General features: G+C 43.9%; 1 protein-coding gene across 1 annotated transcript in view; it reads right to left on the bottom strand.

Moving 5' to 3' along the window:
• The window catches only part of KIAA1549L (KIAA1549 like), a 129,168-nt gene that overhangs the window by 65,047 nt on the left and 50,718 nt on the right, over positions 1-13,403 (bottom strand). Inside the window, exon 12 of the mRNA XM_068988048.1 lies at positions 7,790-7,917. Within this exon, the coding sequence (XP_068844149.1) occupies positions 7,790-7,917 (128 nt within the window). The remainder of the gene's footprint in view (positions 1-7,789; positions 7,918-13,403) is intronic.

The following is a 13,403-nucleotide window of genomic DNA, read 5'->3' as shown; positions in this document are numbered from 1 at the left end:
TGACCAGCTGAGCCACAAGGGAAGCCCTTAAAGCTACAGGCAACTCTCCTAATTACCTAGAGCGATTTGCACCTACACTCTGTTAAACTAATGCTCCCCTCTGACAGAGGGTTCTGCTGCAATTGCTGAAGGACAGCCGTCTGCATTGTGCGTCCATAGACAGGCTGATGGAGAATGTTCCAGGGCCAGTGGTACCTTGCTGACTTACTTAAAGCACATTCCCATTAAATATCTATATGAATGACAGTTTACTAAGCACGGCTCGGCAAGAGATAAATGAAGCCCGTTCAAACAACCAACCCAGTAAGCAACTTAGGAGCAAAATAGGTGTTATATAAAAGATGAATGTAATAGAAGTATATTCACCTTTCCTCCTGTCTCACAAGATTGGGATTTCATTTAAATTATTGAGAAACATCTGTCACGTATCATAATCACAGAAGATTTTTCAAATTAAGCCAAGTAAATTGCTATTTTTACAAAAGTAGTTAAAACTCTTCACAGTCTAACCATGGGTTATACCTGGAATATTTGGGGTGCTGTGGACTTATTTGTAAATAGGTCACCGATGAGCCAATGACAGAGAAAGATCTTTATTCAGATGTGTTACCAGACGCATATATCATTTTAGAATGTAGTTTTGCTAGGCAGTTCTTGCTTTCCCATCATAATCTCCCTCCCAGACAACTGCTATGAAGTTCAAGATGGCACCAAGATGACTTGGTGTATCCAAGATGCACTCCAAGATGGCACCAAGTAACTCTCACCTCATAGTCACATAGGACTAACCTGTGTAACAAATAGGGAACTGCAGAAATGACAGTGTATTGCTTCCAAGTCTAGGTCATTAAAAAAAGCATTGTTGCTTCCACTTTGCTCTCTCTTGGATGACTCCTTACTCTAGGGGAAGCCTGCTGCCGTGTTATGAGACCACTAAAGTAGCCCTACGGAGAGGTCCATTTGGCAGGAAACAGACTCCTGCCAACAACTGTGATAGTGTAACCTTTTGATGGGTACAGCTCAGCCTAACATCTTGACTGCAACCTCATGAGACACTCGGAGCCAGAATCACCCCATTAAGCCATTTCTGAATTCCTGACCCACAGACATTATGTGAGATACTAAATTTAGATAGTCATTTTTGGTGGCTAGGTGTTGGGGTAGTTTGTTACACAGCTATAAGTAACTAATACACTTCCTAAACAAGCCCCCTCCTCTGAGCTGCCACTCGGCTCCTCCTGCCTCTAAAATACACATTCCACTAGAAGCAAGGATGGATTATCTTTTCAGGAGATAACCAGATCACAGCACTCCTTTGATCAGAACCCTCTGAAGGCTTCATCTCTCTCAGAATAAAACCAAGAGTCTTTACTGTGACCTACAAAGTTCTGTACCATGTGGCCCTGGCCACCTTGCTGAGCCCATTTCCCAACTCTCCCCTGAGTCAGCCTGCTCCAGCCACAATGGCCTTTTGAACACAGCAGGCTTGTTCCCACCTCCAGGATTTTGCATTTACTATTCCTTCTGCTCAGACTGCTCTTTCCATGATTCTTTACCTGCCTAGTTCCTTCTTATTTTTCAAGTTGCTGCTTAAAGAAGACTTTCTTTATCCACCAGTCCAAAATAACTCACCTCATCCTTCTATTATTTCTGCATTGCCTTTACCATTATTGTTGTATTGATTTAATCTGCTCCCATCCCCTGCCACTAGAACATAAGCTCCATTTGTGCCCATCTTTTTAATGTCTAATGTTTTTGCCTTTAACAATGTCTTACACACAGTTGGCTTTCAATAGGGATTTGCTGAATGAGTGAAGGAAGGACTAAAATTTCCTGACTTGGAAAAGGAGATGCTGTTAGTACCTGCAAAACCAGTAAACATGTAGAAGTTAAAGTCTTGCCATCATGAAACCATTCAGAGGTTGAAAAGATGGTACCTCACATTTTTATTGCTTCCAAATTGTGATACTCTTACTTCCCACCCCATGGTCAGGTAAAAGGGGGGAGCATAACTATAATAGGACAGGAAAAGGATACCCTGGAAACTACAAACTGCAGCTCTTTTCCATCGTTACTTAAAGTCATATTTCGATTCACACAATAATTCCTCTAGGTTTCTTTAAGAGCAAATAGCTATCCTCCCCCCAAAAAAGACTGTGTGGAAAAATACATTAAAAGGAACTACATTAAGTGCTAATACATTAAAGTGTTATGTGAATACAGCAGGTTCGTGAGAATATTTAGAGCATAATTTGTCTCCTAAGAAAAAAGCATGGGGCAATGCTAAGAAAAGGGCCATGGTGAGGCTGAGAAAGTCCTAGAACTTTATCATGTCATCAGTAATTGCCACCAAGCATCCACCCCGTATCTATTTGTGTTTTGTTTGCATTGCTGGTTTGAACTTCAGTAAATAAGAGATTTCACTTTCTCCTGTTTCAACTGGCAGGAGGAGAACCTTCTCATCAGACGCAGAAAATGCCCTGAAACAAAACATGTTCTTTTGTGGGGGGAATCTTTATTAAAGCTCAAGACAAATAATCTACAACTAGAATCACTGCCCTTTGGTGTTGCTTATCAAATAATAAGTGAGTCTCCATCTCATTGAGAAGGAAAAGAACATAAAAACTGAAACTATTTTTGAGCAAATATCTCTAACAAATCTTCAAGGGCTCCTGCCAAGAAAGCAGTGATTCATCCTCCGAGCTCTCTGCTTCTTGTCTCCCTCCTGCCCCATGATAGCTAAGAGGCAAGGTCTGATTAAATTCTGAACCCTGGCTGTGAAATCACGGTATCTTAAAGGAAGGTACACTCTTATGCATCTGTGGAGGTTCTTTCTTCTAAATAACTGAAGTATAAATACATACATTATGTTCTCACCTTGAACTCATTTTTAACTCTTTCACAGAAAACACTCTTTTTAAGGTGATATTCATCTTCTTTCAGAAGTTTGCATGCATGTGTCTCAGTGTCTCAGTCATGTCTATCTCTTTGTGACCTCATGGACTGTAGTCCACCAGGCTCCTCTGTCTCTGGGATTTTCCAGGCAAGAATACTGGAGTAGGTTGCCATTTCCTTCTCCAGGGGATCTTCCTGACATGGGGATTGAACTTGTGTCTCCTACATCTCCTTTATTGGCAGGCAGATTCTTTTCTACTGAGCCACCTGGCAAGTTTAAGCATCTGTATTTAGTTGAGAAAATGCCAAATTGTTTTGCTTTCAAAATCCTAGCTCTCACATCTATCCTTCCCACTTATATTTAAACATCATCTTGAAACAGACTCTAAAACTGCCTATAGCTATGGTAGGTATGGACCAAACAGAAGCAGAAGATATTAACAAGAGGTGGCAAGAATACACAGAAGAATACAAAAAAGATCTTAATGACCCAGATAACCACGATGGTGTGACCACTCACCTAAAGCCAGACAACTTGGAGTGAGAAGTCAAGCGGGCCTTAGGAAGCATCACTATGAACAAAGCTAATGGAGGTGATGGAATTTCAGCTGAGCCATTTCAAACCTTAAAAAGATGATGCTGTGAAAGTGCTGCACTCAATATACCAGTAAATTTGGAAAACTCAGCAGTGGCCACAGGACTGGAAAAGGTCAGTTTTCATGCCAAGCCCAAAGAAGGGCAATGCCAAAGAATGTTCAAACTATAACACAATTGCACTTTTTCACATGTTAGAAAAGTAATACTCAAAATTCTCCAAGCCAAGCTTCAACAGTACGTGAACTGAGAATTTCCAGATGTTCAAGCTGAATTTAGAAAAGGCAGAGGAACCAGAAATCAAATTGCCAACATCCATTGCATCATTGAAAAAGCAAGAGAGTTCCAGAAAAACAGCTACTTCTGCTTCATTGACTATGCTAAAGCCTTTAACTGTGTGGATCACAAAAAACTGAAAAATTCTGAAAGAGATGGGAATACCAGACCACCTGACCTGCCTCTTGAGAAATCTGTATGTAGGTCAAGAAGCAACAGTTAGAACTGGACATGGAACAACCGACTGGTTCCTAATTGGGAAAGGAGTACTTCAAGGCTGCATATTGTCACCCTGCTTATTTAACTTATATGCAGAGTACATCATGTGAAATGCCAGGCTGGATGAAGCACAAGCTGGAATCAAGATTGCTGGGAGAAATATCAATAACCTCAGATATGCAGATGACATCACCCTTATGGCAGAAAGCAAAGAGGAACTAAAGAGCCTCTTGATGAAAGTGAAAGAGGAGAGTGAAAAGCTGGCTTAAAACTCAACATTCAAAAAACAAAAATTATGGCATCCAGTCCCACCACTTCATGGCAAATAGATGGGGAAACAATGGAAACAGTCAAAGACTTTATTTTCTTGGGCCCCAAAATCACTGCAGATGGTGACTCATGAAATTAAGATACTTGCTCCTTGGAAGAAAAGCTAAAACAAACCTAGACAGTAAATTAAAAAGCAGAGATATTACTTTGCCAACAAAGATCTGTAAAGTCAAAGCTATGGTTTTTCCAGTAGTCATGTATGGATGTGACAGCTGGACCATAAAGAAGGCTAACTGCTGAAGAATTGATGCTTTTGAGCTGTGGTGTTGGAGAAAACTCTTGAGAATCCCTTGGGCTGCAAGGAGATCAAACCATCAATCCTAAAGGAAGTCAGTCCTGAATATTTATTAGAAGGACTGATGCTGAAGCTGAGGGTTCAGTACTTTGGCCACCTGATGCAAAGAACTGACTCATTAGAAAAGACCCTGATGCTGGGAAAGATTGAGGACAGGAGGAGAAGGGGACGACAGAGAATGAGATGGCTGGATGGCACCACTGACTCAATGGACATAAGCTTGAGCAAGCTTAGGGAATGGTGAAGGGCAGGGAAGTCTGGCGTGCTGCAGTCCAAGTGGTCACAAAGAGTCAGACATGACTGAGTGACTGAACACAATAACAACAGCTATGTTAACTAATGAAGCCACTGAACTACAAGTTTCCCATCCCCACCCCACCCCTGCCTTCAGTCACATTGCATATGAGACAGTCTTTTCCTGTTAAAGTTTTGATTGACACACAAAAAAGCAGAGAGTTAGAAGCTACGGAGGCAACAAACCTGGTGAAAATCAAGAACAATTTTAGAATAACAGCCTGTTAAATGAACATTTATTAATGAAAATCAGTAACCCTAACTTCTAGGATGGACCTTGAGCCATAAAACAACATCTGATTATTCCATACCAAAAGAATAATCTATTCTCAGAGGTTATATTCACACATTCAGTACTTTATGCAAGCTGACAATGTGATGGAAATACACCTTATACGTTTTCTACAATTCCATTCAATGTTATTTTTTGCTTTCCCTTCCTTCCCTCTGTTTATCTTCTAATCCAATAAAATATGTTATTGATGTTTTTGATGAACTATAATATTGCATTGTGATAAAGTGGAACCTGTGTTAAAAAAGGACACTTGTAGGTTCCACTGAAGGTCCAGCCTAGAATTCTAATGTGCTTCAGCATCTGTTGAATTTTACATTAAACGAGTTGGTCCTTTCATTTCTATTTGAAACTTTCAAAGTGAAGCCTCGCTGAACAGGAACCTCCAGTCAAAGAGAAGTGACCAAGTCTGAAAATTCACTGTGTTTGCCTTTGGCAAAAATAAAATGCAACGAAGCACTGTAAACTTGGAGAAAGGATGGCTTTTTAATAAGACAAACGCATTAAAACCTCAACCTGGTACAGTAATTGCATTTTATTCATGCACCAGCTGTTGCTATTTCTGAACCTGATATTTAAATAATCAAAGTGACCTAAAGGGAATAAGGAGGCAGGCAGGAAGGGTGGGGGAAACAAGAACAGGAAGGTCAGCGGGAACATTTAGAGAACTCAGTGTCCCACTGCCCGGGCCAGTGGGGAGCCACGGAGTATGAAACTGGCCCTGCCCCTTCCTCTTGTACAGATTAAGTGCAGGGAAGGGGGAAAGGCATCCTCTTGTAAGAGAGTATTTATTGACAGAACAGTCTGTTGCACATTTTTAAGCAAGTAAAAGGGCATAGAGCAGTATGTACACTGGTCTCATTGTACAAAATAAAGCAAAGCAATACAACAAAAAAGCAAATATACATGTGTGGTGTCGTGTGCATAGTCAACAGGTCTGAGAGAGACACACTGAGTTATTCAAGACCCTTTGAAGACTGGGGTGGGTGATGGGGCAGCTGGGGGAGGATGGACTCTGATTTCAGTTCAATTCAGTTGCTCAGTCGTGTCCAACTCTGCGACCCCATGGACCGCAGCATGCCAGGCTTCCCTGTCCATCACCAACTCCCGGAGTTTACCCAGACTTTATATATTTCCAGGAAGAATATAAAGGAAGGTGGGGGAGGAGTGTGCCAGGAGTAGGAGGAGCAGGAGGGCCTCTTGATTAGAGGTCATGGTGGTCACCACATTTGGTTAAAGCAGCCTGCCCCTACGGCTTCACTGCCCATCGTCTCTGGGTTGCCTCACTCCCTCTGCCCACCTCTCTGATGATCTCACTCGGGAGGAAAGAAGAGAAAGTTGCGAAGTTCACATCTCCCTTTACAAGCCGGAGTTCCTGCGGTCTCCTGTGTGTTGGCTTGGCAGAACACCAAGTGGTCCCAGGTGGGGTGGTTAGTCCAGGAAAACCCCATACGTCACACCCTGATTCTGGCATGGAACGAACGGTCTCTATGTTACAGAGCATAGAGGGGTTTAGGAGAAGAAAAAAATTTAAGAATCAAATCGGTATGCCAGTTTAAACACATGCTTTACATAATGGCCAGAAATAGGGACCACGGTTTCCCTACAGAAGACAAATCCATTGTGTCACTCTGTTTTGGTCAAAAAAAGAGAAAGAAGTGATATTTGAAAACAAAAGAATATTCTGGTGCTCTCTTCAAGACAGAGTCCTTGAACCACACTTCATCAAATTCCTTTTTTTAAAAAAGCACAGCCAACCAGAGTGCCAGACCGTTTGCCTTTTCACCTGGCATTGCTATAGGACTCTATCTATAACCCTTGGAGATCCAAAAGGAATTTTCCCTGATCTGAGTGGCAGAGACATCACACACGGAAGGATTGAGCGAAGATGAGACTCAGGACAAAAGTAAGATGAGGAGGAGGGAGGGAGGCTGCACAATGATGCCTGACAGATGCCATCTATAGACGGTGCGACAGCACAGCAAGGCAGCTGCGACCACTTGTAAACAACCCCCAAGACCAGTCCTTTACAGGGAGGGAAAAGACCTGCCCTAGAGAGAAACTAAACGGTTAAGTTGCCCTGGAGAATAAAGACAGAAGCAGGGGCTGATTTTTATGAGGACAGATTTATTACTGTCTTGTTTTTCCTGGGGGAGCTGGACTTGTGCTATCTGGATTCATAGGCACAGACTGAACCCCTGAAATTTATCAAGGGGCTCAGGGCAAGAAAATGAAGGGCAACCTCCAAGACAAGCATCAATTCGGAAACCCGCCACCCTAGTGGACCTGGTGCTAGAAATCAAGGCAATTCACCTCCAAATAAGAAAAATGTCTAAGCAAACCTCAGTTCAACCTGTAAATGAGGTTTTTCTGCACAGTCCCATAAGAACAGAGGGCAGAGGTAGTGAAACAGAATAATTCAGGAAAGGGTATGGTGTGATACCTCAGGAAGGTAGGTAGGACCTTTGTAGGACACAGGAAGGAGGAGCGTGGGGCTGATTTAAAGCACACTGGTGTGCAAGTGTGAGCACGCGCTTGCGCGAGTGTGTGTGGGCTGGGCTCGGGGGTGGTGCTTGGCAGGGAAGGCTTCTCACCATTTCTCTTCCGAGCCTCCTCCTTTGTCACTTTCTGCTGTGCCATTACATTCTGGGGTGAGCGCCTCCCCGAGCTGGGCTTCCCTGATTCGTTGCTGATGACAGAGCCATTCTCACTGGGCGACCTGCTGGAGGTAACCATAGCAACAGGGAGACAGTAAGTTTCAACTGGAGCAGCCTCCTCTCAAGGTTATTTTATTTGCACAGTTTATGGCTGTAGCCTTTCTTTCCGGTTTTATCCACCAAGAAGACATAATATAGGAAAAGGGGAAAAAACAAACCCTGCAGTACAACACTATAGCTTAACACTACAGGGTTAAGCAGCTGGCTGTTGTAAAGTGTGTTTACCAGTGCTTAGCTCTGCAGAGAAGTTCAACGAGTGCAGCCCTCCGTTCCCATCTCCTTTTCATTAACCCCCAGTGACTACGGACATGGCAGTGATGGCGTTTGCTCACTGTGCCCTCTTTTTAAAACATGGCAATTTGGAGAGTGTTGCAGAGTGTTTGATTCACATGGCATCTTGAGGGACATGCATAAAATATGGTTCTCTTTGGTTGATTTCCTTACAGAATATATCTTGACTCCTAAAGATTAAGTCACTCCACCACTGAGTTCTCTCTCACACACATGCACACACATTCTTTGTGCTAACTGGTAACCACTTACATTTGAATCTATCAATTTGAGCTATCCATTCATTCAGAAGTTCCTACTCTGTGCTGGGATCTGTGCCAGGTTTACAGGCATCCAGAGATATGAAGATACCACCCACGTTCTCCAAAAACCCACCATGAGCACCTACTATGCGCCAAGGACTTGCTGCATGCTTTCAAACTGTTGTTCTATGTGCTAAGTCACTTCAATCATGTCCAACTCTGCGACCCTATGGACTGTAGCCCTCCAGGCTCTTCTGTCCATGGGCTTCTCCAGACAAGAATACTGGAGTGCATTGCCCTTTCCTTTCTCCAGGGGATCTTCCCGACCTGGGGACCACACTGCCGTCTCTTACGTCTCCTGCATTGGCAAGCAGGTTCTTTACCACTAGCGCCCGCCGGGAAGCCCTTCACACTGTCGCTGCATCCTCATTGTGACCAACTGGCATGGTGACTGCCACTCTTGTTAGCAAGTGAGGAACGCGAGTTTCCGGAGCCGAGGTGTTTTGTCCAGGGCAGAGTTGGGAAGTGGTGAGTCAGCCCTGGAAGCCAGAGCCCCTTCCCTTTCTGTCTTCTACGGTGTCCCAGAGGAGGCAGGCCTTACACAGGGCAAGCCACAGGGCCTTCTTGCCTTCCCTTGGGGCCATTCTAGGGTCCTCTGGAACCTATGGGGAAAGGGACTCCTGCCCCTGCCGAGGCTCACGCACCCCAGACCACACCAGCCTGTGGGTGGGATGAGCCAAAGACCCACTGCCTTCCCCTCTGGGGGAGACAATCAGGGGACAGCTATCCAGAGGCTCACCGAACCCCTTGTTCTTCTCTTGTCAATTGCACAAACTCAGAACCTACTGGCACGTGGCCCCTACAGTGGAAAACTGACTGGAATAAAATGCAGCCCCTGACCCGTAAGTAAGCCTCCTCCTCTCATTTCCCTCTTTTCCTCTGAGAATTTGGGATTCTCAGTCATGCACATTTCCATGCACTTCAGCACCCTAAAAACCATGCACAATGAAAGGGCCCACTCACAACCATGGGAGGAGGCAGTCGGCACGAGTGCACAGAACACACTCAGGGCCACAGGAGGTGCTCTCTGCCAAGGACATGCAGACAAGCATGCGTCTGGGAGGAACCGTTTACAATGCTCCCTCTTTGGGCATTCTGACAGCACGTTAGCACTTCAAAGGGTCCCATCAGTCCTGTCAGAAAGAGATTCATCTTGTTTTGTTTAATTCAGCACTTCTCTGGGTTGTTTTTGTTTGTTTGTTTGTTTTTTACCACAACCTCTTTCACCATAAAAGTAATACAACAAATGTAGTTTGGGAAATATGAATGAGGCATTAACTATGTGATCACTGAGTGCCCAGTGGGCAAACACACACACGCTCTAGGATTGTTTTCAGAACCTCACAGTTAAAGAAATGGCAATCCACTCCAGTATTCTTGCCTGGAAAATTCCATGGACTGAGGAGCCTGGTAGGCTACAGTCCATGGGGTTGCAAAGAGTCGGACATGACTGAGCAACTTCACTTCACTTCTTCACTCTCCCCAAGACCCTGATGCTGGGCAAGATTGAAGGCTGGAGGAGAAGGGGATGGGAGAATGAGATGGTTGGATGGCATCACTGACTCAATGGACATGAGTTTGAGTAAACTCCAGGAGTTGGTGGTGATGGACAGGGAAGCCTGGCGTGCAGCAGTCCATGGGGTCGCAAAGAGTCAGACACGACTGAGAGACTGAACTGAACTGAACTCTTCCCATTGGCTTAGTGGGACAAAGGGATTTTCATTGAGGTCCAGAAAGAAAAGCTCCTGGCAACTTGTTTTACGTGCACAAAATATTTAATGGTTTTTCTGAGGCACTACAAGGAGATCCAACCAGTCCATTCTAAAGGAGATCAGCCCTGGGTATTTTTTGGAAGGAATGATGCTAAAGATGAAACTCCAGTACTTTGGCCACCTCATGCGAAGAGTTGACTCATTGGAAAAGACTAATGCTGGGAGGGATTGGGGCAGGAGGAAAAGGGGATGACAGAGGATGAGATGGCTGGATGGCATCACTGACTCGATGGACGTTGAGTTTGAGTGAACTCCGGGAGATGGTGATGGACAGGGAGGCCTGGCGTGCTGAGATTCATGGGGTCGCAAAGAGTCGGACACAACTGAGCGACTGAACTGAACTGAACTGAACTGAGGCATTTGCATGTCCCTTCCCTCATTTGATCTTGAAATAATTTTCTGACTATTCCTCTCCCTCCAAGGAAAGGTATGAATGAGCACATTTCCGGGTTGGGGTGGGGGGAGCCCAACTCTGCTTTATTCTTTGCATCAGCTTATAGACTTCTGTTTACATGAAACTGTCAACTTCATTCACAGGGCTAGGTGGCTTAAACAGTAGAGAGTCCGCCTGCAATGCAGGAGACCCGGGTTTGTCAATTCCATGAATTTCTGATCCAAAACAGAGGGTGAGATGTGTGTGTGTGTGTGCATGTGTCTACTCAGGACAGGGACAAAAATGTCTTTAAATGGGTCACCAGAGAGGCTGCAATCTAAGGCCACTGAACTCAATAGTCCCCATTCTGAGTCTGGGTGGACACAGATCCTGAAGAACAATCATGGGGGTGGGGATTAAATCAACTGCTCAACAATCAGGACCAGTCCATGCACTGAAGTGCCCACTGCAAATGGCTGTCCCTATGAGGTCGATTCTCCATCCTTGCTCATAATATCAGTCATGGACCAACAAAATAGCATTGCCAAAAGCCTACATAAGGAAAAGAACTTGAAACATCATCTGGTTGTTTGCACACAGCTAAATCTTCCATTTTCCTTCAGTTTTAAAACAATTTTGAAGAATGGAGATATCTTAATGATCACCAAATCATTGGTTTCCCCTATTCTTTTTTTTTTTTTAAGATTTTTTTTGTGTGTGGATCATTTTCTTGTGCGTGGATCTATAGAAGTTGTACCACACTGTTTCCATTTTCTATGTTTTGGCTTTTGGGGGCCATGAGGCATGTGGGATCTCGGCTCCCGAACCAGGGGTCGAACCTGCATCCCTTGCACTGGAAGGCATAGTCTTTTAACCTCTGGACCACCAGAGAAGTCACTCCCTTATTCTTCACTTGCAAAACTTTTTGGACCATCTAACAGCCCCATTCTGAGAGGTCACATAGTCCTGGTCTGGCAAGAATGAGGAGACTGATGTGGCAAGTTGGGGAAGACAGAAACATAGATGTATGATAGGCTTGTTCTCAGATTTGGCATCTTAAAATCTTCCTAAATGATCAGAGACTCCTGTGATCAGTTGAACTTGAACAGAGATGACGTTTCTCCCACAGTTTTGGCAATGATATAGCCAGCCCTTAGTAAAGTTATATTTGTAGATAAAATTATGAAGCAAATGGAGATATCATTTAACAGGGTCATTGTTTTCTTTATTTGTATTCGTTTCATAAGCTAGTATTTCTTAATAAAAATCTGAGGTTAAAGAATTTGAATCTGATTAATCCCAGGGACGGAGGAGCCTGGTAGGCTGCAGCCCATGGGGTCGCGAAGAGTTGGACACGACTGAGCGACTTCACTTTCACGCATTGGAGAAGGAAATGGCAACCCACTCCAGTGTTCTTGCCTGGAGAATCCCAGGAATGGGGGAGCCTGGTGGGCTGCCGTCTATGGGGGTCGCACAGAGTCGGACACAACTGAAGCGACTTAGCAGCAGCAGCAGCAGTAGCAAGAGTAGACTCCTTGCAAATTCATGAAAAAAAAGAGCCTGTTCTAAAACCATTTTTTTAAAAGAAAGCTTTGCACAATTTAAACCACTCAACTAGAATGTGTGGAAAAGTTTCTATTCTTCCTGGCAGTGCAGTGCTATGTTAATATCCTAATTTTAGTAATTCTATTTATTTCTTTTCAGTGTCATCCTAATAGGTGATATAAAATTATTAACATGCCTTTATTGTACTTGGCAAAGATCATAATGAGAATAATTACTATAGATAACACTACTGGCCAGCCAACTCCAATACATCATCCATTGCTTCTCTGTATGTTTCAACTCCAGGCTGGAGTGGACCCTGGCATTTAAGGTTCCAATTTGTTCACACTTCCCTGTAACTAACTTAGGTTAGTCCCCTCCCACACTGACTCTTGTGTTTTGCTTTGGCCAATAGGACAGTAATAAACATGATACAAGCAAAGACTTGAGGTTTGTTTGGGGCTTGTTTTCTTGCTTCCCTGGGAACTCTGTAACCATCTTGTCAAAAAGCGAAAGCTAACCTACTAGAGGAATCAGGACCACATACCATGATGCCCCAGTTAGCTGGCCACCCCAGACAAGGCTGTCATCAACAAGCCAGCCCAGCAGACCTCCTCCCTGACCAAAGATGCATGAGACAGCCCAGCTGAGATCAGCCAAGCCAAGTTCAGACTAGAAGAGCCACCCAGCTGAGCTCAGCCAAGACTGCTGATCCACCGAAAATTATGAGCTAAATAAATGGTTGCTGTTTTAGGCTGCTAAACTTTAGAGTGGTTTGTTATGAGGAAACAGATAATTAATCAACATGCCCTCTGCATTCTTCCCCACATAAGCTGAAATCCAACCCTCTGTTTCTCTGTACTTCTTCTTCTTTTTTTTTTTTCCTTTGTGAACTAGGGAGGAAGTCTGTAGCAGCTGAGTCAGAGAAACTAACTGAGGTTGATCTTGTTAGGCTTTAGAAATCAAAGTCAGAACCTGGCATTTTATTGTGAATGAAGATCAGGTGTCCTTAGAAGAGGGTTTTGAGAACAAAAAAACCCTCTTTCGGTACCCTTTTTAGGCACCAAGATCTCCTGGAGAAAAGCATGGAGACTTAATGCTTGACCCGATACAAAATTTGTAAATTTGATACAAACAATCCTTTCTTCCTCCTGAAATAACTTCATTCTCTTGGCTTCCTGGGTTCCACTCTTGCTTTGTTCTGTGCC

This window comes from Capricornis sumatraensis, chromosome 16 (assembly GCF_032405125.1).
Source record: "Capricornis sumatraensis isolate serow.1 chromosome 16, serow.2, whole genome shotgun sequence".
In the NCBI taxonomy this organism is placed as follows: Eukaryota; Metazoa; Chordata; class Mammalia; order Artiodactyla; family Bovidae; genus Capricornis; species Capricornis sumatraensis.
This window is presented reverse-complemented; position numbering and strand designations above follow the sequence as displayed.